The 26914-nt window shown below is 33.0% G+C and overlaps 1 protein-coding gene across 4 annotated transcripts; it reads left to right on the forward strand.

Moving 5' to 3' along the window:
* Positions 1-13997: 13997 nt before the first annotated feature.
* LOC132046624 (protein argonaute 10) lies at positions 13998-22080 on the forward strand. Of its 4 annotated transcripts, none has more exons than XM_059437328.1 (22): positions 13998-14138; positions 15323-15963; positions 16241-16449; positions 16934-17083; positions 17202-17335; positions 17475-17584; positions 17704-17810; positions 17922-18060; positions 18143-18259; positions 18539-18646; positions 18736-18807; positions 18996-19118; positions 19234-19393; positions 19482-19603; positions 19695-19832; positions 19924-20066; positions 20154-20216; positions 20474-20537; positions 20612-20747; positions 20829-20902; positions 21290-21416; positions 21680-22080. In XM_059437328.1, exons 2-22 carry the CDS (start codon positions 15484-15486, stop codon positions 21853-21855), a joined length of 2952 nt encoding a protein of 983 aa, XP_059293311.1. In that variant the 5' UTR covers positions 13998-14138; positions 15323-15483; the 3' UTR covers positions 21856-22080. The 4 variants fall into 4 exon arrangements, with proteins under 4 accessions (XP_059293311.1, XP_059293295.1, XP_059293304.1 ...); XM_059437312.1 differs by having other exon boundaries at positions 14001-14234; XM_059437321.1 differs by having other exon boundaries at positions 14005-14169.
* The last annotated feature ends 4834 nt before the right edge of the window (positions 22081-26914 follow it).

Consider the following 26914-nt stretch of genomic DNA (forward strand, 5'->3'; position numbering starts at 1 on the left):
TTTTGGTTCATTGGTTCACGTTTACTCTCAAAGGCTCTATACAGGTCGCCCATGGTATATCTGGACAATCGATCAAGTTCCAAAGTAATTGGTCTAGAGCATTAAATGTCTGCAAATCAAATCTATTTCTTTCGATTTGATTGACTGTTCTCCCTTAAATCAAACAAAGTTCAAGGTTGTCCACTTTAATATAACATGATCTTGTCTCCATTCCAGTACTCTTTATTTTTACTCACTACTTCCTCCGTTTCAAAATAAATATTTGTTAAATTGGCAAGTGTTTACAACAACTAAGTGTTGGCATCTTTAATATCTTCTTGCAATTCAAGATTAAATGGGCAAGTGTGTTACAAGATTTGATCCCTACTATGCCCTTAATATTAAAGAAGTGACATCTTTAATATGCTAAATACTGCAATAAATAGGGATGGTTTAATTTAGAATTGTCCTCTTCTTAATGGACGTAATTTTTGCTAAGGTGATACATGGGTTCACTACTAAAAAAGAAGAAAAAATATGTGTTAAGTGAGATTTGATCCCTAGTCCTCTAGTTAAATCACTCAACCTTCAACCAAGTGGACCATTTAACCTTTTGTAGTATGGGTTCCAAAGATGTAGTATTATGAGAGACCATGTGTTCACGTGCTTCAATTTTAATACCTAAAATCGCCCCTGGCTCAATGCTCAAAAGTTCTAATAAATAGGGATGGTTTAATAAACTCTACATTGTCCTTATTGATTTCTTAGTGACGTTATAATTTGAGAAAACGAAATTTACCTTTCCAACCATATATTATGGGCTCATACTTATTTTGTTTTACTGCGCGCGACAGCGACCGCGCACCGACATATCTTTATAAACAAAACACTTCTCTCAAGCTACTTTTCTCCCCGACCTTCAAAACTTTAGCTCGTATGGTCAATTCAACATACGATTTTGAAGCAAGAATTCATCATAAATAGGGTTGAAAATTTTGAGTTTTTTTGAAATTGTGATTTTTATTTTTTGGAGCGACGGGATTGCCCTTCAAAGGCACTTCCCCCGCCTCTTTAATTTATGCCCCCAAATAACCCTAGCTAATGATTATATTATGTATGAATTGTTATAATTCCACTCTTGATTTTAATATTTCTTTATGATTATTGAGAATGTACCATGAAAACCCATATTTTGTATTCCATGGGTTCTTGCATGCATGTTTTTGACTAAGAATGATTATTTCATGAATGTCCTATAGAAAAAAAAATCACCATGCCATGATACAGAAATATACATGTAGTAAAATTTCATAAAACCTATTCGAACTATGTTACAAGTTACTTCGCCTGATTGTTATTTCACAAAATCATGGTTCTTAGCCCGAAGGCAAAAAAGGCTTTTGCCTTAACCGTAGGACAAGGATCGCTTGTCTTAATTTTTTAACGAATGCCCCATCAGAAGGCAAAATACCTTGGCAAGGTATGGGGGCTCTCTTCCGGTCCGGCGAGGTACCGGACTCCGCGTACCCACGTGGTGATATTATATTGTCGGTTATAAAATGCTCTCCCTACCTCCATGACTCGTGGTTCTATGAGTTTCGAGGCAAACTCTTGCCGATCGTTCGAGAGTTCGAGGCAAACTCGCATTAATGGTACTAATTTTGAAACGTATCTGGCTCGAAGGTAGCAAAAACTTCAGTCCTCTTTGTTTTAATCCAATGCACCTACTTTGCGATTTTTTTTAGACTAATTTTGTTATGTTACCGAGCGAGGTTCAAAACCCTAACCAAATTTTTATTAAGTATTATGATTTTACGTTTTATAAAGGCTCATCATGCATTCAGGGATTCCGCAAAAATTAAAAACCACCCCCGAATAAGGGCAATCGTGCAAATTGCCCTGTGATTTTTGGAACTTGAATTTGTGTTTGGACATGCATTTACTTGGAAAAAAAATTAAAATTTATGAGTGAAAGTGAAATTTCTCTCAAAACTGATCTGAGCCAATTTTCTTGAAAATATTTTGATGATAATTTTTTGAAATGTGATCCGAAATGTCTGGTCAAACGCTAGCTAAACATCCCGTTAATGGTGGCAATTAGTGTCCGATTTTTATATTTATAGGGAAAAAAACCCTTAAACAATATTATTAGTTTAATTTTAGGTTTCAATGTGGGGTACGGGTGGGCCCACCACACGCACGACGCTTGCTTTGGGAAACGTTTTCTTAGGAAACTCCACCAGTCCAACCCCACTAAACACTAGACCTCTCAAAACATCCCTCCCCTTTGTCCACAAGCACAATGTGTTCTGTATATTCTTTGGTCTTATCTAACGCACCCAATTTTAAAATTAACATAAGAATACAAAAAGGTCACCAAAAATTTGAAACAAAACAAAAACAGCCCATCTATGCGTTCATCATTATTTTTAACCTTATTTGGTGTTAATGGATTCCCTTTTGACGTGGCTTGATGCATGTATAATGTGTCAGAACGCGAGCAGATCCAGAATTTAAAGTTTGATATACACGTAATTGGGGTAAAAAATGTTGGGTTTATTGAATTACGTCGTGGCCTTTTGAAAGGTTGATTGTTTAGTTTTAGACCTTGCTAAAAGAAGTTGTGCAAATATATACATCCACCAGGAAGTTCTCCTACTCCTCCTCCTCCATTTTCTTCATAAGTATTGTAGAAATTAAAGACTCATTGCTAATTTTTAATTATTTTAGATTAGTTTTGGCTAAGAACACTATTGCTGAGTCTTATTAAGCTTGATTGTTGAATAAAACAAAGTGAGTGTATTAATTTTTTTTGAATGTTTCAGTTGAATCTAACAACTGAAGGTGGTTGGACTTGTATTAGAAGGTTGGATATCACATTGGAGTCATTTAGGTTGATTTGGAACAATTCGGATTACTTTTAGAGCAAAAATCGTGTTGCTGAAATTTCTACATAACATGTTATGGCGACCTATCAGAATTATTAGAATTTGGTGACCAACTTATGACGAATATCAGGATTCGTGATAAGGCAATATGATAACCTTTATGGTAATTTCCCGAAATCGTCAGGATCAGTGACCAACTTTTTGTTATCGTTACTATTTTTGACAAGTGAATATAACAAATTTTATGGTGATCCGTCAGGAACCTTCAAAAAGTTTATGGTCAATTTCTGGTGATTTTTAATTTGGCCACAAATCTATTTTCATATTTTTTTCTAAATGAGGTCAAAACTTAAACGATGGCACTGAAGAATTTTATTTGTACAAATCACCCGTTGAGTTTAGTTGAACCTAGTGGTTATGAGGTAATAATGCCAACTAGCCACATTTCAGTTCCTATAATTGAAAACATTTATTGTCATGGGGTTTATAAAGTTTCACCTATGAAATTTAAAATTTTATAATTGTGACTTTTTTCTAAAGACAAGACCAAAGAGCGATAGGTAAACGCTATTTTACGTGATTATGTGTTCCATCCGCTACGGGGTGCGAATGCATTTATTGTCTTCAACTCTATCATGTGTTAATAGAAACAATTAAAAATATACATATTTATTTTAAAAAGATTGTTTTTAAGCAGTAAATGAAATCGTATTTCACAATTGGTAATTTAGGTACCAAATCTTTTAGTTTTCTTAGTAGCAAATGGAGAGTAGTAAAATTCAAAGTTTGATATGTCATTTTTGCATGAAAACAAGAAAACCCCATACCCTCGCACCCCCAAGTCCCCTAAATCTTAAGAAAAAGAAGAATTAAAACAACACCCTTTTTTCTTTATTTGGTAGCATGCAATGATATGGTGCATTTATGGTATTTGTGGAGTATTGTTGATGACACCAAAACCATACAAGAGAAGGTACATTCTATTTTAATGATGTTTGTTTTGATGTGCAAATTGTCACTTCACACCTCAGAGAAGAAGATCCTCCTAATGATGAAATTTGATCCACTATATATACTTCTATTCCTCCTCTTTCATCATCTCTCTGTATTTCCGTTGACTACTATTGTGGTCCTGTTCATGAATCTTGAAAATATAATCATGGCTTTGAATTTTTTTACATTTCCAGTTGGATCTTGCTTTTCTGCTTGTCTTTGCCAAATCCATGAATATTCATGTTCTCTAGTGTACACCCACAGACCACAGTAGTTCAACACTTCAACCTATGCAATAAGAAAGGACATAAAAGATGAGTCCTCTTTTTGCTGCTTTGTTTGGCATTAGACCAAATTCATCGATAGACATATGTGGTCATCCGGTTTTTTTTACGTAAATACCTCAACTAAACTTTATTTTATTTAAACACCTGATGTAAAGTCTGACTGTGCCATTTAGACACTTTTTGCTGACTTGGCAACTTGCGTGATTCCCACACCAAATTGGCGCGTGAATAGCCCAAAAAACCAGATTTTTTTTTAATTCTTTTTATTTCCTTCTTCTTCTTCTTCTTTATTTTTTTCTCTTTCTTCTCCATTTAACAAACCTTTCACCATTGCTCTCTTGTTCACTAGAAAAAATCAAGGCCGCCACCACCCTCTCTCTCTCTCCCTAAGCGTTTACAGGACAAGAAAGATAATTTTTCTGTAGTTAAATCTATTTAATAAACAAAAGAAAAATAAAATTTCCAAAAAGATTTTTTTTAAAATAAAAAACTTGCCATTAATGGAGTCTTTAGAAAGCTTGAAGGTTTAAAACAGATAAATTGATTTGATGAAAATTTTGAGAAATTAATGTTGGATTCTCTTTGGGTCTTCATGGAGAATTTTTAGCTGAAGTTATTACAAATTTGGAGGAGTTTCGCTTGAAAAAATAGATTAAAATCGTGATTATAACAAGAACAACATGAAGATAGTGAAGAACACCCAGAACAACTATTCATTTCAGAATTTTCAATGTGTCTTTTTCTGATTTGGTGTAAATCAAGTTTTTTCTTTTCTTTTTGAGAGTACTACTTTTATTTTGTTATTAAATATTTTAAAATAGTTTTTTTTAATTAAAAAAGACACGTGTCCTCATTTTATTCGTCATTTGATACGTCAGCAACGAGTGTATTGCACACACTTTGTAAATTTGGTTGATTCAGCGAAAAATGTCTAAATGGCACAGTCAGACCCTACCTCAAGTATCTAAATGAAACAAGATTTAGTTGAGGTGTTCAAGTGAAATAACCGGATGATCACATGTGTCTATGATGGGTTTGGCCTTGGCATTAGTTTTTATCAGTCTGCTCTTTAGAAAAGAATGGCATCTTTCAATATTTCTTTAATGAAAAATTGTTAATGTCATGCAAATTCTATAACGTGTTTAAGATAGTAAATTTTTAAAAGTTCAATAGTCATACAAATATTATGACATATTTAGTGGGCGCTTGGACATAGAAATGTGAAATTTGAAAAGTGTTAAACAATAGTATTTGAAAATTAGAGTTGTTTTTGGACATGAATACAACTTGGAATGTTGAACTTTTGCGAGTGATTTGAAGTGGAAAACTAATAAGTAAACGAAATGTTGTCCGACTTTTTCTCTAACCTCAAACACAATAAGAATTTGGTGCACCGAACTATCCCTCTTTAGACATAATAAAGAATAACTGTTGTATTATCTATTGTTAATTAGGCAACATAAAAAGGTACTTCGGTCTCCCATAATCCACAATTTACTGGTTTACTTAATTTGTCGCATTCAAAGACTGTTATCTTATTTTTTTCAAGAGAGTAAATACTATTCTTAGAACAACTTGAAAACAAAAACATGAATTTGAAGAATAATTTCTTTTTCTGTTGTTGAAAGTTTGATTCACTAGTACTCTGTTATAAGTAAAAAATAGAAAAAATAAAAATACTGTTTTCTGGTACATAAAAACGTCTGATTATATCTTGAAGAAAAGTTATTGTATTTAGGATGAAAAAGAACAAAAATATGATATCCTATATGTAAACCTAAAGAAGTACTACCAAAATACAGAAACATTGCAAGAGCTGTTCCAACAGAGAAAAGGGTCAACAAAATTAATCATAAGCAATTGCTACAGACACCTCACAATCATCCAAATAATTTGATAGAGTGGAGATTATTTTTCCATCTCATTTGTTGCCTATATATCCTACTACTATAAAATAGGACCCATTGTAGTTCCCAAGTCTTGAATGCCATCATGTGTAAATATACACTAGCTTGCTTGATTCTGTTCCCTCCCCCCCCCCCCCCCCCACACACACACACCATGCCACTTATTCTCACTCTAAAAAGTCCATAGATACCATCATGTATGCAAGAGACCAACTAAGGTCCATTATTTCAACTTTCAGCTATGTTGATTATGGACCCATAATTCTGTTCCCACTAGCCATCATCATCATCCCAATCAAGAATGTTCCTTATACTTATTAGATCCATCGTGGATCAAACTTTTAACTATCTAATTGTTATATCAATGTCATAATGGTAATTATTTATATGGTGAGTGCAAACAAAATCCTATATTAATAATTAAAAGAAAATTACAAATATATGAAGGAATACTCTTAAATGATGCAAGGCTAGCTTTTTGAAAGAAAAAAAAAAAACCCATGCAGATTTGGCCTGAAATAGATAGTAGTATATTACATTATGTTAATAAGAGGGGCAGATCTACTGTTGAAGTTATGGGTTTGGTAGAATCCAATAAATTTGGTTCCGACATTCCATTTTTGATAAGAAATTCACTTATAGCTTGTTGGAGTTAACTATTGTAAATAAATTATAAGCATTTTTTAGGGTTGAAACTGATTTTATAAATTAAACAATTAATACATGATTGAATAAAAGTGATTAAACTGATAATAAGCAGTTGGTATGTGTGTGTGTGTAAAAAGTTATTGATAAGTTGTTCTTTCATTAGAAAACCAAAAATACCCTGGGAAAAAAAATCTAAATTTAAAAGTATTTTTATAAGAAAAAGAGGAATGACAGATATAGAATATTGGAGAGGAAGCTAGGAATTTAGTTGTAGGCAAGGTATTTCGAGAGTTGAAGAAAATATTAAGGCTAAAATAATGAAAAATGTGGTCAAATTAACTAAAAGTGCTTATAAGCTAAAAATTATAAGTTATGGATGATCACTGTATGACTTTTGATTGATTTTAGCGTACAAACACTTTGATATCTACCAAAGGTGTAGTGCTTAAAAGCCAATTTTAACAACTGTTAAGCTTACCCAAACATTATATATATATATATATATATATATATATAAGTAATTTATTCCAAACTAAATTATTTTTCTATCTATCCTACAATTTAGTTAGAATACATAACTTAAAATTTTGAATTCGCCTCTAATTAAAAGTATATAAGTAATTTATTCCAAACTAAATTATTTTTCTATCTATCCTACAATTTAGTTAGAATACATAACTTAAAATTTTGAATTCGCCTCTAATTAAAAGTGTCTATAAGTTTTAGTTAGGGATTCAAATCGCTTGACATGTAAAAAAGGATAACTTGGCATAAATATTGTATGAGATTAATTTTTAATGTAACTATATTCTATGGGACAATGTTTTTCTTTTTAATTTGCTCAAAAAGTGATACGTTTCTAGATTTGAAAAGTTAATCTTTAAAATTATTTTATTCTTAGTATATTTTTATAGAATATTAAAAATTATAATTTGAATTTTCCTTGTTTTCTTAAATTCTATTTTTAGTTAAACATTGCTAAATAAAATGAAATGGAGGGAGTAAGAAGAAACTAAAAGCAAGGATAAAGAACCGTCACATCTCTAAACAACAAGGGTAATCGTACTTAGTATCATGTGCTGTTGTTTAACTACAATAACTTTATTTTTTGTATTTTAATGAGTAAATTGTCGAGTTAAATTCATGCATGTAGGTCTATTTTTAGTCGAAGCAAAAGCTAATCATGCCCATAATAAATTCAAAAAGGTAGAGAAGTCCAAATAAGGTTTGCGAGGGCCCAGAAAAGACAAGAAATAAGGTCCACATATATCAAAGAGATTGAACCGACCGTTACAGCTTACCGAACCTTGACTGCTTGAGGTACGGTACGCACGATATTTTGGACATTACATTAGAGTCCCAGCTAGAACCTCCGTTGTGAAATACTCGCTGGTTAGAGTTATATAGATATTAGCGATATAAAGATTAGTTATGAGTGAATCGATGTATTAGTTTATATAGGGATTAGTTATGCTGAATTTAGTTATTTATGTATTAGTTATTTCATCTTCTGTCTTACATAAAATAATGCACATTTGATTTCCTTATAACTTATACATATTTTAGTTATGCGAGTTTTTAAATTGAAAATTAACCACTATATTAGATATGTTGAATTTTATACATAGTAAAATAATGTTATCAAACATGATATTACATATACAGGATTTAGTACATGAATAGCTTAACTCCTAAGCAGCAATCAAACAACCCCTAAGAGAGAGGCATAAAGAAAAAGAATACGCACACAGATAAACTCTATTGTTTTTTTATTACTCCTATTTGATATTCGAAATAGTAACCGGTACTGTACAGTTTGAAAGCTGTTTTGACGCTTTAGCATAAGGAGGTTCCCTTCTTATGATTTGAAACAGAAGAAATGAGCTAAAAGTGAGTAAATTTATATCGATAATCGATAACTCAGATTTGAAACAGAAATCTTTAATTAAGTACACTAAATTTTATTTGAATATGCGGTGTCCAGAATTCTGTGACTGATGGTTCAGAGTCGTGTAATAAAAAGTCTACTGCAGTATAAAGGAATTTAGCACTCTCTATTAAAAGGAATTATATTCCCAGGATTCATAATCGAAATCTTTTAAGTAAGGGTAAATAAACCATCACAATTTCATCACATCAGTACTTATATGGTTCAATTTATTTTGTTGGTTAAATCATTTAGTATTTGAAATCTATTAATCTGATTGTTTTAGATTACTGTTAAATAGGCCACTAAGGGGGTAAATCATTCCCTACTTTAAGATTCTTTTGTAAAAAAAGAAATTTAAATTGGAGGCATTCGATTAAGAGTTAAATGTCAGATCATCCTATCACATTCTGCACATATTGAAATTAGCATTTTAGCCAAATGCTAATCTCCCTCCACCACCCCCCCCCCCCAAAAAACCCCACCCTTTCATATTAGAATTAGTAAGGCTTAATAGATTGATAATCCCTTAAAATTGACAGTATGACACTCGAACTACAATGTGTTCTAATTAATCACATGAACACATGAAAAAGTGTTCTTATTAGACATGATTATAAGAGGTCGGGTTATTGCGGGTTAGTTTAAGGGTTTGTCAATGCATTAAGCTAATTAGTAATACCTATCAACTTGTTGGTTATGTTTGAGGTTATATTGTTGCATAGGAGCTCCGATTAACTTGAATTCGCGCCGAGTAAAACTCATTTAAGGGGGAAGCGCTCGTATCAGAATTTTTTCCATATTCAAAGCTCGAACCCGAAACCTCTAATTAAGGGTGGAGGGATCATATTCATTCCACCACGACCTTTGTTGATTGCTATGTTTTTTTTTGTAAATCTTTTAACAACACAATGACTTGGAGGATAAGGAGTTTATTCCATGAAAGTTTGGCTCGTAAAATATGACATGTTTAAGATTACATGTAAGTTTTGTACCAAATAATTTTACTCCTTTCGATCCATTCTAAGTGTTTTTTAACCTTTTAATTTGGTCCATAATAACTGTCATTAAAGAATCAACATAGCATTTGTTAGTCTTCAGAATACATATATCCTTGCTAAAATAAATTAATTATGCAACTTTGTAATAAAACTTCATGGTTGAAAAGATATAAAGGATAATTTAGTTAAATAGCCTCTTATAATTAATGTTACTTATTAACTTTCTTGATGGATGTGGTTTGGAGGGTGTATACTTTGGTAATATCGAACTATCATATCGAAATTGAAATTTTCAACACTTCGATTTCACTAGTATGGTATTTGGTACGTATTTAAACTAAATGGTATTCCATACAAAAGAGTCATAAGAAAACACAAATGTCGTACCAAAATACTTAATCACATATACTATTTATATATACTTAATCACATATGCAAAATTCACAACATTTTTCTCTGTTAATGGTTTGGCCCAATCATGCCTCTGCCATTACTTAATTGAGAAAAAAATATTCTTATTTAACACAAAAGTGATAGAGCATAATTAGAAGACAAATAAGGGCATATTTGGACCTACACGCCTACATTAAGGGACATATTTGATCAAATTTAATTCTAACTGTAATTATGCAACATCTTATGAAGTTGCATTTATGAAGCAATTTCGTTATATATATATTATAATGAATTTTCTCACTAATTTAAGTCATCACTTAGGCACAATCGTGAAACTTGCTTATTTCGTTTTTTGAGAATCGATGAATCGAATGATATTTATGTTCTAATTTTTGTCTCTTTTTCTCTCTGTGACTTGATAAGTCATTTTTAAGCAACTTAATGTGTCATTTAGTACAATTTAAATTAGAAATTTTAGATAAAGACACAACAACCATAACATCATAAAACAAGCTTCTTGCCTTACTACAAAATGATAGTAATTTTATTAATCTAAATATAAATTAACAAAATGCATAAAATTCTGAATTTCTTCCTACTAAAAGCTTATTGTCTTTACTTGTCACGACCTAACCGGAGGGCCATGACGGGCACCCAGAGCTAACCCCCGAGCACCCTCTCATCATACTTTCATAATCATATATAGGTGAGCCACATGGCTAATTCATAAGTCCAATACATCAATAACGCAAATTCCACCGAACTAAGGCACCATTGTGTATAAACATCATCAACTATACCTCTACGAAGAGTATGTAATATCCTAAAGACGGGACAGGACCCCGCATGCCCATATATGTACACCAAAAGAATAATACTAACTATTGCAGCTTCGGATCAAATGGAGCACCTCTATGCAATCACTGATGAAGCAGCCTAAAGATCTGGTTTGTCTCCCTGCGGCCATAGACGCATTGTCCACAAACAAAAGGACGTCAGTACGAACAATGTACTGAGTATGTAAGGCATGAATAGTAACATGATAAGAGAATGAAGAACAAAATAAGATAAATGAATCATTTATACCTCATAACACCTCCTAAGACGTTTATCATGCTTAATCAACCTTTCACTAATTAAAACATTCCAGACATGTACATATAATGGTACCATACCCGACCATGTAGGTTGGGTGGCATCCATACCTGGCCATCACAAGGCTCAGTGTTGTCCATACCCAACTGCAGTGGTGTGCCCGGGATAGATATCATACCCGGCCATATAAGCTCGGTGTCACAACATAGCTACATATATATATATATGACCTCCATAAGTATCCGAGAGAAACATTACAACATTATCAGGGTGACATAAGGTCGGTAAACCCTCGATTTCTCTTATGGAATCACAATCACCCTCATCATCATCATTATCATCATCACTATAAAGAGCTTTTACCAAAAATATGTCAAGAATATTGAAAATCATGAACTTCTAGCATTTCTAGGAAGAGAACATTACGAATATCTTAGATGGCATCTCTAGAATTGAACTCATCATCATAATCGTTATCATTACCATCACAAAGAACATTATCAACAATATTATGAGAATCTCGAGAATTTTGAGCTTATAGCATTTATAGGAATAGGAATATTGTGGATATCACGTATAGGTTCACAATAAGGAGACCATGTCTTTAGAAAGAAGGGTTAGCCTTACATACCTTTACAACTCCTTATTTACTTAAGGTTCTCCTACAACGTCCGCAAAATCCACATTCAAGAGAATTCATACTAAGGTTAAGTCTCAATAACACCCTTAAGTTCAAACTAGAGTTATTGACAAGCTAACGAAATTTGGGCAGCACTTCCTCTATTTTATCGACTTCCACCATATTACAAAACAACTCCCTAACAACAATAATAACATCCACAATACCATAATCGAGTGGTTGCATTCAATTTAATCTCAAAACTCATTCTCATAATCAATTTATATCAACAACTTCAACACAACCCTTTGTACCCTTATATACAACACTTCCCCATCATCATTATTACCCTTCAGAACAAGATTACACTTCAAATATTCTAACAATTATAACTCAAGTTAGTCTACTCCTCACAATATCATCCAATCCACATTTGAGCTTCCTCTTTCACCTTCTTTCCTCAATCAAGTTGTTCAACAATCAAGCATTCTCAATAACATGAAATAGATGTGAAAACTAACCCTTTTATCATATAAGGATGAGCGTTGGATCAATTTATTGTACTTGAATGAAACCCCAACTTTAACACCAAGGAATTCTTGGATTCTACAAACCCTAGTGAGCCTCCTAACACTTGAATCTCTTGATTTTTTGTCTCTTGATCTTTGATTTCACTTGGGTTTGGTTAAATATATTTGGAAGAAGGTTCTAGAGCTCTCAAGAACTTGGGAAGTGTTGAAAATGAAATAAAATGAGTAAGGGTCGGATATATATATATAACTTAAAATCTGGCCCGACCCGGATTTACGGTCAACTTTACGGATCGTAAAAATTATATGGTCCGTATAATTGGACCGTAAAATCCCACCAAAGGGTTCACCCTTTTCTGGAATCGATTTACTAAGGAGGTCAGCCAGATATACAGTCCGTAAAATTTATACGGTCTGTATATCCAACCGTAAAACCCACTTTTCCCCAAAACATATTCTTCGTCGATTGGTTCAACCTTTAATCCTTCCAATACCTGCTAAACATGAACTTAACCCTTTATAACTATAAGATAAACTTGTCTAATCTCATTTAACCTTGATAACCCCCGTATCCAAGACTAGAACCACTGACACACGGCAAATCTCAAAGTATAAAACCACGAGGTGTAACATTACTACTAAATATAAACTAAATGCTTAATTACTTCTTGTCATAGACAATACAGATTACTCAAGTATGTGTGTCGTTTCCAACTAACAATAGACAACTTTCATTCAGTTCAAGTTTAAAAGAGTTCACATCATTGTTAAAGTCATAATTCTCTAGTATAGATAAATCGAATTCAAAACAAATTGCATTACTGACTTACCATACCGCGCAAACTGAACCAAACTTAAAATCAAACCATACAAAACTAATTCAGTATGGTTTTTGTAAAGCGTTTATAAAAATTAAAATTACCGGACTAACATTTTCAATAAAACATAGCACACTGACCATGAACAACTCTAGGCGTGCCTAACCTTTAAAGACGAGGGAAAAATCAGCATTCTAATTGTGAAAGTTCAGGTAGCCAACCAACTGATCTACTAGATTCCTACAAATTGTGAATCTATCTCTATTAAAAGACACTTACAATGATCGGATAAGAAATTATTTCCTTCGTAGATTTTGTAACTATCAAATATCTTTATAAATATGAAACTAAAAGAACAACTCCCTCTGATCTGTTTCAATTTGTTTGTCTTATTTATTTTCAGTCCGTTTTAAACAGAATACTTCTTTTTTCTTATTTGAAAACTCTTTAATTTCAACTTTTCACATGTTTTAAGACTACAAAATTAAAGATTATTTAGATACATTCTGTGTATCTTTAATTTAAGTCACAAAATCCAAAAGTCTCAAAACCAAACAAACAAATTAAAACGGGGGACGAGCTTAATCACTTGCAGAAATTAAAGAGAAAAGAAGTGAGACTGAGGAGGTAGTGACACAGGAAAAGTGTGGCTAGTGTTTGTGAAAAAAGCAAAAGGTGTGTTTTTGCTAAGGGACATTGAAGTTTGAGAGAGAAGAGAAGGGTGTGTGTGTAGAAGCAGGTCCCTAAACAAGGCTTTTACACGTGATAAAGAAAACAACAGATGCACCCTTGCACTTGCACTTGCACCTTGCATGCGTATATATATAAAAAAGATTCATCATCATCATTATTACTGTCTCTCTCTTTCTTATTTCTCTCATATATATATGCTTCATATCTCCATAAAAATCACATCTTTTCATCTCAACACTTTCTCTCTAAAACTATATATCTATCTCTCTTTTTATAGTCTTTGTCCCCATTATTACTAAAGCTCACTACTAATGCTTTAATATTCTTGGAATCAAGCTACACACATCTTTTCAAAGGGTACTTGGTCTTTCATGGTTTCATTCATTTGGTGATTGATTCTACACCTTTAAAGACTTCATTTGTGTTTGAATTTCTTGTTTCATTCTGTTGAATGTAAGTTTATTATCAGTCTTGGGGTGTAGATGAAACTTGGGTTTTCAAAGTTTATTCCTTTTTCTTGTTTTTGAGTATATACTGGCTAGTGAGTATTAATATTATTGTACTCTATTTTGTTGCTTTTTGATTGTTTCAAGACGTTTTTATTCTCTTCTAGAGCAGTCATATATGGTTTTCACATTTACTCATGCTTGTACATTATCGTATAAGTCTTTCTTGTCTCATTTGTCTTGGATTTATTCATCCTTCTCTGTGGTTTTCTGGTACGTAGTTTTGGATTTGCTTAAGGGACAAATCTGAAGGAATGGTTCTTTCTTATGGGTATTCAACAAATTGGTAATTTTTTTTTTCCTATTTACTAGTATATAACAGTTCTATCCACACACATACAGACATTTGTGCACATGTTTAAACTATTTAATGAATCTGTGTTTTTTTTTTTTTTTTTTTTTTTTTTTTTTTATCCTTGATTCATGGGTATTGGGTTTCCAACAGAAACATCTATGAGGGTTTTGAGTTCTGAGAAAATTTTCACTTTGTCTCTAACTGGGTGTTTTTTTCTTCATTTTTCTGTTTTTTTTTTTTCCTTGAAAATTAGTTTTGCTGTACCTTCTAACAACTGATGTTCATGCAGAAGGGAGAAATAGTGTTAAAATAGTTTCTAGTACGCCTAGATGCTTGTTTTTCTGTGTATGCATTTATATTAAGGTGGTTATATTTCTTTTCATTTTTATCTTCTGCAGTTTATCATCATTTCACTATTTTCTCTTGATGGTATGCAGTGACAAGACCTGTGAAAATTTAATTACAAGTTCCATTTTTTTATCCAAAAGGTGTAATCTTTTTAATGCTAGCTGCTGTTTTGTTTTATATATTGAAAGAAATGTGAAATGTTTGGATTTTTATCTGTGAAGGAAATGGCTGTGTCTGTAGTAAGCAAAATCAAGAATTGCCATTTGTTGTTGTGATGACTATCCTTTTTGCTTTTGTGTGTGAAAGTTGAAAGCATTTTCATCTCTTAACTTTCTTGCCAAATATCATCATGTTGCTGACATGTGTACCCTTTCTGTTTTTGGGATTTTCAGTACAATAATCTTCAAATCTTGAGGCCATTTTGAGTGTGGAGAACTATATTAGAACTGTGCCATCTGGTGAAAGACTTTATTACTTTTGAACAGTTTTCTTGTGCTTATCACATTAGCAGTTTCATCAAGAAAAAGCAACAAAAATAGAAAAAACCAACATCATGCCTCTAAGGCAGATGAAGGAAGGTTCAGAACAGCACATTGTTATCAAACCCCAAGTGCAAAACACCATGAACCAAGTTCAGAAAAACCCCAAAACTTCTCAAAATGGCAAAGGGCCACCAACTCAAGAACCCCAAAACAACAAAATCCATAACCAAACATCACCACCTTCAAGAAACAGAGGTAGAAGAAGGGGAAGAGGTGGCAGAAAATCAGATCAAAGTGAGACATTTATGAGGCCTAGTTCAAGACCTTGCACTTTAGCAAGCAAACCAGTTATAGCAGAAGTAGCACCTTCTGTTGAAGCAACAAATGTATCAGTAGTTGAGAATAATGGAAGCAGTTCAGGGTTTCCTTCTTCAAGCAAGTCTTTGTGTTTTGCACCAAGACCAGGTTATGGCCAACTTGGGACAAAATGCATTGTTAAAGCAAACCATTTCTTGGCTGAATTACCAAACAAGGACTTAAACCAGTATGATGTAAGCTGCTACTTTAGTTTTCCTTTTTTTATTTTTTTTTAATTGAGTTTTTAATACATTTAAAACTGGTTTAAATTGTGTGTTGCTTTTGGGGCCCTTAATCTGACATCCCTTTGAAGTTTTTTTTTTACCCTTGTTACACTTGCTTTTACTTTGTTTCTAGCCCTTAGCATTTAATGACTCTCTGAATTTTGGTCAGAACTGTTGTGATAATTCTCTTTGTATTTTTTTGTATGTATGCACCTTTAAAAACTTAACTTGTTGCTGGTGGTTGCAGGTTACTGTAACCCCTGAAGTGTCATCAAGAAATGTGAACAGAGCTATCATGGCAGAACTGGTGAAACTGTACAAAGAATCTGATCTAGGGATGAGATTACCAGCTTATGATGGCAGGAAGAGTCTTTACACTGCTGGTGAACTTCCATTTAAGTGGAAGGAGTTCACCATTAAGCTTATTGATGAAGATGATGTGATCAATGGTCCAAAGTATGACTTTATTGCTTTTGTCCTCATTCACTTTAGATTTATTTTCAGGGTTCAATTAAGAATTTACCACTAGATAGGCTTTAAATGTAGAAATGTAGACAATCTTTTTACTCCTAGGCTGCTGAAGCCTTGTTAAAATATTAAAAGTACAAATAAATAAGAAGATATTATAATCTCATTAATGTTTTTTAATCCGGTTCGGTCTAAACTATCAGCTTCTACCAACAAACAACAACAACCCAGTATAATCCCACATCGTAGGGTCTAGGGGTAGAGTGTCTGACAAGAGCTTTATCAGCTTCTACCAAATTAGTTAAAAATATGCTCTTTGTTGTCTTGTGTAATTAATCAATTAACTAAGCCTTTATCCCAAACTAGTTGAGGTCGGGCTAGCTGAAATGGATTCAGCTTTGGTTAGGCCTTTTTAATCCGTAGACTAAATAATTTGTCTTTGTTTTCTAATGTAAATCGTAAATTCTTTTAGGAGGCAAAGAGAGTATAAAGTGGTGATTAAGTTTGTTGCAAGAGCAAATTTACATCATTTGAGCCAATTTCTTGCTGGTAAGCGTGCTGATGGTCCACAAGAAGCTCTTCAAATTCTGGACATTGTTTTGAGAGAGCTTTCGATCAAGAGGTAGACACTCCAACCTTGGATATTCTAAAGGAGCTTTCAAGAAGTTCTTCGGTTTCTGGACCTGCAATTGATTTCTGTTCAGTTGACTTTTTGTCTGACAATGCACATTTCTTTATAGGTATTGTCCGGTTGGAAGATCTTTCTTTTCGCCTGATATCCGGAAACCTCAGCCTCTTGGTGACGGTTTAGAAGCATGGTGTGGATTCTACCAGAGCATTAGACCTACTCAAATGGGCTTGTCGCTTAATATTGGTAATTGATTGTCAATATTCAGATTAAATATGATATGATTGTTGTGAAATTTCTTTTTGACTAGTCAATAATTATATGATTATTGTTCATGTAGTTAATTATTCCTAACTGTATTGGATCTTTGGATCCCGAATAACAGATATGGCTTCAGCTGCATTTATTGAAGCTTTACCAGTGATAGAGTTTGTAGCCCAGCTTCTTGGAAAAGATGTGTCGTCAAGGCCCTTATCTGACTCCGATCGTGTAAAGGTAACAACATCTAACTGGACTTGAATGATTCCCTTGTCAAGTTAATGCTGTTAAGCAAATGCTTTGGCCACTTTACACTTTCACTTAACCTTTTAGTTTTTCCTACAAATGCCATCTAGATTAAGAAGGCTCTTCGAGGAGTGAAAGTAGAAGTGACGCACAGGGGCAATGTCCGGAGAAAGTATCGAGTTTCAGGACTAACAGCTCAGCCAACAAGAGAACTAGTGTAAGCTTTTTGGCTCATGCCTTTGTATTTGTTACTTTTAACATTATAATACATTTGCTCTGAGAGTGATGAAACTTAGGCTGACCTAATGCTCATTGTTACTTCGCTCAGTTTTCCTGTTGATGACAATTTAACCATGAAGTCAGTAGTTGAATACTTTCAAGAAATGTATGACTTTACTATAAAGTATACACATCTTCCATGCCTTCAAGTAGGGAACCAAAAGAAAGCCAACTATTTACCTATGGAGGTGAGAATATTAATTGATATGCGTATAACTTCATATCTCTTTCCAATAGTTCTGAGCTATGCTCTGTTATCGTTTTTCTTAGGCGTGTAAAATTGTTGAGGGACAACGATACACTAAAAGGTTGAGTGAGAAGCAAATTACTGCTCTTTTGAAGGTCACATGCCAAAGACCAAGAGATCGTGAGAACTCAATTTTGCAGGTATGTTGTAAGATTTGTTACTTTTCATGCGTCCTTTCTGTTGTGCTAGAAATATGTTTAACTTGTCAATGATACCGCTATTTCTCAGAGCTCTGGTGCTTATATAAACATAGCAAAGTGAAATAGTTTGAGAATGTTACATAACATCAATTATATGGTTTGTAAATTTCTCCATTTCGGACTGTCTCAAATGTTACAGACCCTTTATTTTTAGAGTCTCTTTGTTTTTATTACACCAATATGCTTCAGAACAGTACTTGACTGTCTTTTGAAATATAGACTGTTCAACACAATGATTATAATGAAGACCCATATGCAAAGGAGTTTGGAATCAAAATCAGTGAAAAGCAAGCATCGTTGGAAGCTCGTGTGCTGCCTGCTCCTTGGGTAAAACACTATACGCCAGCTATTATTTTCATTCTTAATAAACCCTAATGCTTTGTCATTTGACATCTACTTGTCTCATTTCTCCACAGCTAAAATATCATGAGACTGGGAAGGAGAAGGATTGTCTGCCTCAAGTTGGGCAGTGGAATATGATGAATAAGGTCCTTTTCCGCTTGTTTCTTAGTTCACTTTCTACTTGATTTCTTTCTTTTAGTTGTTTCAACTAGCGAATCATCAGTTTATTTACTAATTCTACGTTGCACCATTCATGTAGTAACATCATTGTTTACTATGTATTGTCTATTTGTGCTTCGCATTTTCCTGTCTTATGAGTTTGATGTGTGCACAGAAAATGATCAATGGGATGAATGTTAGCCGTTGGGCATGCATAAACTTCTCACGAAGTGTCCAAGAGAGTGTTGCTCGTGGCTTTTGTAACGAACTGGCTCAGATGTGTCAAGTATCTGGAATGGTAGTTGTTTTTGCAAGCTCTTTCTCTTTGTTCCTTGTAAATTTCTCTTTCAGTTCCATGTTTGTATATAGACACGAAGACAATTTAACTTTGCTCCTGTGGGTTATGCTGACAGGAGTTCAATCCGGAACCAATAATTCCAATATACATGGCCAGGCCAGATCAAGTAGAGAAAGCCTTGAAGCATGTTTACCATTCATGTGTAAACAAGCTAAAAGGGAAAGAACTGGAGCTTGTATTAGTCATTTTACCAGATAACAACGGATCCCTCTATGGTATGGTGAAATAACTTTCATTTGTTCAATTGAGATTAGCTTTAATGGTTTCCTTGTTCTCAAAATATCTCACACTCTTATCTTGTAGGTGACGTAAAGCGGATATGTGAGACTGATCTTGGTTTAATAACCCAATGCTGTCTGACAAAGCATGTATTCAAAATCAGCAAACAATATTTGGCAAATGTCTCCTTAAAGATCAACGTCAAGGTGCTTCTAAATTATCTAACTTATATTATGCACTGTATCCTTTTATTTCTAAATTTGCATTCTTACAAATACTTACTGCTGTGGGTAGCAGATGGGTGGTCGAAATACTGTCCTGTTGGATGCTATTAGCTGTAGAATACCGTTAGTAAGCGATATACCTACCATCATATTTGGAGCAGATGTGACCCACCCAGAAAACGGAGAAGACTCTAGCCCTTCAATTGCTGCTGTGAGTTCCTTATTTGATATCATGCTCTAGAATCTCCTCTTTCCCCATACGTGGGTGTAGCAGGAACCTCAATTTCCTATTCTGGCTACAGGTTGTAGCGTCACAAGATTGGCCTGAAGTGACAAAATATGCTGGACTTGTTTGCGCTCAAGCTCATAGACAGGAACTTATACAAGATTTGTACAAGACATGGCATGATCCCGCACGTGGAACAGTTAGTGGTGGCATGATAAGGTATGCCGTCTATCTGTTAAATTCCAATGTATTTGTTGTCGTTTTATGAAAATAATTTACCCTAGTGGTACTTTATCTATTTTGCAGGGATCTCCTAATTTCCTTCAGAAAGGCCACAGGACAAAAGCCACAAAGGATAATCTTTTATAGGTAAGTCCCTCGCTCTATATAGTTGCACATACTATATCTGCCATGGCATTTTACTAGCTACGGTTGTTTTTATAAATATTTACGCAGTCACTTTTACGAATAAGCCCGCTTATCCTGGTAACTTCATGATTCCAATCTTGATAGATGACCCTACAATGAGTAGCATAAATATTTATGTCAGCCCCCATCTATTAACACTATGATATTCTCCCTGGGCTTGGTTCTCGCTTAACTTATGAGAGCATCTTTTTGGACAGGGATGGTGTGAGTGAAGGGCAATTTTATCAAGTACTACTTTTCGAGTTAGATGCAATTAGGAAGGTTGGTGCTAATCCTCTGATTTCTATTTCAACATATATGATTTTAGCCTAACTACTATGGTTATTTTTGTGCAGGCCTGTGCATCTTTAGAGCCAAATTACCAACCACCAGTAACTTTTATTGTGGTTCAGAAACGGCATCACACCCGACTATTTGCTAACAATCACAAGGACAGGAGTAGCACTGATAGGAGTGGAAACATATTGCCTGGTAAACTATTCTTAGTCTCAGACACTTTAGAAATATGGTCAAGTATCATCAATGTTGAGTACCGTCTCTTGCTTCGTCCAGGTACTGTGGTTGATACAAAAATCTGTCATCCAACGGAATTTGACTTTTATCTTTGTAGCCACGCTGGCATTCAGGTATAACTGAAACTACCTTTTTCCTTATGAAAGATAAAATGAACAGGATATGCAATGTTTTTTGTGATTACATCGAATTTTGCTAGAGGGAACACTACCAAAAGGAACAATTTCGGTAGGAATCTTTATCTAGAAATGCTAAAAGTATGACTCTTATGTTGTCCAAAAAGTTAAACTGGAAATGCACATATTTCTCTTATGCTACATAATTCATTATATCTAACCATGCGTCTAGTAGAGGCAAGCCCATATATAAGGCTGTGAGCAATTAATTGATAGGTTGTTGTACTATATATTTTAATTTCCTCACAAGCACCTTAAATTTGTTGTTTCTGTCCTAATTTTAGCCTTTAGATCTGTTGCTGATGCAGTACATCATCTTGTTAGGGTACAAGCCGGCCGGCTCACTACCATGTTCTGTGGGATGAGAACAATTTCACAGCAGACGGAATCCAGTCCTTGACTAACAATCTCTGCTATACATATGCAAGATGCACGCGTTCTGTCTCTGTGGGTAAGTGAAAAATGTAAATAAAAAGTGCGGCAATAATAAAGAAAATATAAAGCTCAAGAAAATGGTATTATTTTTTCAAGAAAACGATATCATCTAGGAAACCAAAAACTTACAACTCATCCTACCCGTTTCAAGAAAATGATATTGTCTAAAGCTTCAGAATATTATCCCTGCAATATTACCTGCTTTATTTGCTTAAGCAATACGTCATATGTTTTGAAGTTTTTAAGATTAGATGAGCTAAAAAGATTGGTTCTTTGCAGTTCCTCCAGCTTATTATGCACATTTAGCTGCATTTCGAGCTAGATTCTACATGGAACCCGACATGACGGACAATGGTGACAGTCCTCATAAAGGTGGCAAGGCTATACGAGAGCCAGGTGTCCGGCCACTGCCTGCGCTGAAAGATAACGTGAAGAGAGTAATGTTTTATTGTTAGGAAGAGAATTAACAGGAAGAGGGAGTAGTAGCAAATGTAACCAATAGGTAAGGGAGGAAATAGTAGGTGTTTTTCAGACCACATGCATCTTTCTTTGTATATGTATGTTGATCATCATCCTAGGTTAATTTTCATGTTAGTTTTAATGATGTAAAGCGGCTTTAGTTTCATCTAGTGGTAATTATCTAATGTCAATTCTAGCAGATTAATCCAATGTTTTATCCATCACAAGCAATTACTCTGCACTTGTGGACGATATATTGAGCAAGAACCCTTGCAAATCCTGAAGAGTAGAATACATAACACAATCTTCTAACCGTTTAAGGCAATAAAAATGACTGAAAAAATATTATCAACCGGCATATATAGCAATTTTTCCTCTTTTAATTCCAGCCATAATGATTATAATTAGAAGGAATCGCAAAAAAATAAAAAATAAAATAATAATGCATGTATGTTAAACTGCTAATGCACGGCTATCACATTTAAGTTTGTGTAGCAAATTTATTGTCGTATTGGTCTGCTTCGAAAAGTTTTGAGTTCAGTCTTCTTATTGGTATGCTTCTATTCTCTTGATGGAATATGTAATACCTAAATCTGGCTTTGCCAGCCTTTTTCACTTCCCTATCTTCCCCTTATTCTCATTTGGGCTAACAAGCCTTGGCCCAGCACTTTATCGAACACTTCAATCTGCAATTCAAGGTCTTCATTAGGCTATTTCTGCATAAGAGATAGGGATAAGATGCTGTAGCGTATAGTATATACTACCATCTCTTTTGGAATTACACTGGGTATATTGTTGTTGTGTTTCATTCTGCAGCGAATTATCAATACATAACAAATTAACAGCTCATATTTGATTATTGATCGTGATATGTTTGTTTCAACACTTCAAGCAAAGAATAACAGTACTTTCACTACACGAAAAAAAAAAAAATTGGCAACAAATTTTTTTTTTTTGTTACATAGACTTTTCCCAACGGCTGTTATTGCAACAACGTGCAACAACTTTTTTTTTTTTGTTGCCAAAAGTACTTTTTGCAACAATAATCAATACAATGGCAACAAAATTAAACTCTTTCGCAACAAAAAAGTTCCTTTGCCAACAATAAACTAAGTTGTTGCCAAATATTAAATTTTTTGTTGCCATTTCTATACTTTCTTGTAGTGTTTTAAGAGAAGGAAACTATAAGTCATTTAGATATGTAAAGGAAAAGTGTTTCTCGTTATTATGCATGGTAAAAACCCAGGAATTACACTCAATAACCTTAGAAATGACCGGTCTTGAACTTTTGACCTCTACTTGACCTATGGACAAACCTTAAGGTCAAAAGTCAAAAGTGTTGTTCATGGGACAAACCTTGTTAAACTTGAAGTTTTATACATTGAGCAAGGGGATTAAAAGTTCAAGACCATCCATTTTCGAGGCCATTCTCGTAAATCACCCTGGTAGATGGGCTAATGCGTGCAAATATTTATGGGGAAGTTACATAAATACAAGTAAATAAGTAAAATATTTCGTAATCTATAAGTATTAACTAAATTACATAATCTACAATATATATTCTATATTTAGGGTATATGTTTGATTTTATACCATAAATAAAACAATGTTGCTATGAATAAAGCGCTGATAATAAGAAGTTTCCTATATTAGTGATAACCAAATTAAATACATATCAGAGCACATTAATTTTTCTAAACATCCCAATACATTCAGCTAGCATTTTAATCCATAAAATAGTATACTACTGTTTATATGATACTGTATATATTATACAATTCCTTGAACAAGTATATATATTCTTGTGCTTATATATTACGTATATTTCACTATTATATACTATATATAATATTATTTTTTATGTATATTAACTAGTATATACTATATATAAAATAATTTGTTATGTATAGTAAACATAGGTTATTTTATATGTTAGGCATATATTGTTTATTATATTAAATATATACAAATATAAATTTAATTGAGTTAATTTTTCTATTTCATGGAAGAGAGAGAAAAAAATTGAATAACTAATATGTGGCAGAAAGGAAGCCACGTTTTATGGGATGAGATGTCAATTATTAATTAAGAGGCTATTTTAGTGGTAATCCATAAGTAATTATATTATTCTTTCTATATATTGTATACAATAATTATATTATTCTTTCTATATTTTGTATATTGTATATTTTATATGTTATTGTAGAGTACAATTGGTTGGCACATAGAGTGATATACTCATATATTAGGTATACCATAATATTATATATTCTATACACAAATAATATTATTATAGTATATACTATATATAATATACAAACTTAAATATATTAATTTCTACTATTATATTCACAAATATTTTGTTATCATCTTTTCAGTTAAATATACCAATTTGAATATACCATATACTTTTTAAGGTATATTTTCATGTACATTTCTTATACCATATATTTTCATGTAATTTTCTTAATATTAATATATTCAAATAATTTCTTTTAGTCACAAAAAAAAAAAATTGAATAATCATCAAGTGAAATTAAAAAAAGAAGAATAAAAAGGAGGAAACGAAAGAAAAAAAAGTCTTTTTAAAATGGTAAATGAAATATGGGATTTGAAGCTGATTTTATTATGTTTATTTGGAAAATTACATTCTAATGATTTTGAAAGAAAGAGAAAGTAAAAAATGGATATGCATTAATGATAGTAACACCTAAAATTAAGTATTATTAATATTTTAGGAATGTAAAAAGTTGTATTTTTGTAGTTAAGAAGTTAAAATTATGAATAAGCTGTATTTATGTAATTTTTTTAAAGTAGTTGTAATTTTTTTAATTACCATTTGAAAAAGTTGCATTTGTGTGACTTTCCCAATATTTGTTACTACAAATTCTGTTAACTTTTGGGCTTTGCCGTCTGCGGAGACTGGGCCCAATTACTGTATTCCTAGTTACAAAAAAGGTTTAGGAAGACTTCTTTTTGGGTCATTTGCACATTTGTCGCTATTTTGTGTTGGTCTTCAATTTTTATCCTTCAAATCGAACTTATGTCTATAGAGACATAAGTTATGTATTATGATATCCATACGTTATGCCCGCTTCTTCAAAGAACTTATGCCTCTATGGAGAAAAGTTTGATTTTTAAGGACAAAGATTAAAGACCAGTCCATTTGACGGACAAACCGTGCAATTATTAGCTTCTTTTTTTCTTTCTTTTGTAGAAATTCTAACATCGTCAAAGAAATGTAGCTAGTTCTATCATAAATATAAGAAAGGCGAATTTAGGCTATCTAATGAACCGAAAGTACTCTACGATTCCATGTTTAATCAACAATTCAGAGCACTTATTTAAGTATAAACTGATTATTTAAATTCAACTCTAATTAGAGTTATATTTCTGGGGAAAATTTTACGTGCACGGGATATTTGCGCTAAATCAATGATTTAAATTCGATTACAATAACAGTTTAGGGAAAACTTACTCGAACCCAGTGTTTTTACCATATCAATGACATCATCAGTTTAGTGCAAATATTGGGTGCAAGTAAATATTTCTGAATATTAAAGTGGAATTGGATTATTGCTTTCAGATTTAAGCTTTATGCACATGAATCTTAGCTCTTGCATTTAGAAATTTTTCTCGTTTGTCGTAAAAGAGGTCTCTGAAGATCATACTTTTCCTAGCTAGACTGTAAAATTAAGCCTTTAACTCTTTCGGCAGTTGACCAGTTTATTATTTAACACAAATACTCTTCTTTTTTTGGGAAAATGAGAATTAGTGTTAACACTATGGTTTGAGAAACTCGAGAAAGGAAAAGACATGAGAAGTGTACAAGATTACTTAACCAATTATAGCCTAGGTCCATCTATAATCTACTCATCAATTCACACAATTAGGAGTCCATGAGATCCCACATGAAATAACGAGATTGGGTCACGTAGTAATTAAAACTTATACGGCCAAAGCTTATGAGAGACTTTCTCAGGTATTCCTTATAATTACTTCTATTCTTAGAAGTTTTGGCTAAGAAGGCTCTTCATTTCATCCATAAGATGATAAGGATTCTTAGAACTTCGAAGTTGCCACTGGATGATGATCTATGCAAAATTTGGAACAACATAGTATCAAGGTGTATATTTTTTACCCAAAGTGGAAACATTAATGCATCACTGTCATAAACATTAAAGCTTATGACAGTGCTAAGCATCGGTAATTGGTTGGTCTATAAGGAGACTATTAAGGGAAAGGTGGAAGGAAAAATGAAAAAGTAGAATACATAAGATGTTATTACACATTACCCATAGTCATTTGCTGGGAATTATGAAAACAAAGATGTTAATGTAAATGTGAAACACATAGAAGGATACAGTATTATATTGGAAGATGGAATACCAAAATGACATTTAGACAGGTCTTCTCCAAATGTGAATTGGGGAACATTGTAACATGGACTATCATACTGTATCTTGGAAATTGATCGACTCGTGATTATTGCTAACAAATTTAAGCAAAAAGAACTGCTAGAAACTTCAAGCTGAGGACATTTAGAGCCTGTTTGGATGGGCTTAAAATAAGCGAACTTATAAAAATTGGAAACAACTTATAAGCCAAAAAAAAAAAAAGTTGGGGTAGGCTAACTTATTTTTTTTGGCTTATAAAAAATTTCAATTTTCGAACTTATAAACTGGCTTTTAGATAAAGTAAGCCAACGCGAATTATTTTTTTGAGCTTTATTTTATGCGCAAAAGAACTTTAAGTTAGTAAATTAAAAAAAAAAAGTTAAAACGAACATAAGCAACTTATAAGGCAATCCAAACGGGCTCTTAGTGAAGATATATTACAGATTTTGCTCAAATTAAATGCAACATATCACATTGTCTTAGAGAGGCTAATCAAGTAGCTGATATACTTGCCAAACATGCTTCTACCATAGATGTGCTCAGTTATTTTATGATTGGCAGCAGATTTCCAGGTATACTTATAAGGGTCCATATTAGCTTGACAAATGATAATTACCTAATTTTAGAAGTATGACAAGACTAATAATTTTGTAAGCTG

This window comes from Lycium ferocissimum, chromosome 1 (genome assembly GCF_029784015.1).
Source record: "Lycium ferocissimum isolate CSIRO_LF1 chromosome 1, AGI_CSIRO_Lferr_CH_V1, whole genome shotgun sequence".
In the NCBI taxonomy this organism is placed as follows: domain Eukaryota; kingdom Viridiplantae; phylum Streptophyta; class Magnoliopsida; order Solanales; family Solanaceae; genus Lycium; species Lycium ferocissimum.

Coding starts and splice junctions, on each gene's coding strand:
- LOC132046624 (XM_059437328.1), top strand. CDS start 15,484: ATGCCTCTAAGGCAGATGAAGGAAGGTTCAGAACAGCACATTGTTATC. Junction 17,811..17,921: donor CAGCCAACAAGAGAACTAGT/GTAAGCTTTTTG, acceptor TACTTCGCTCAG/TTTTCCTGTTGATGACAATT. Junction 20,217..20,473: donor CAAAGGATAATCTTTTATAG/GTAAGTCCCTCG, acceptor CTTTTTGGACAG/GGATGGTGTGAGTGAAGGGC.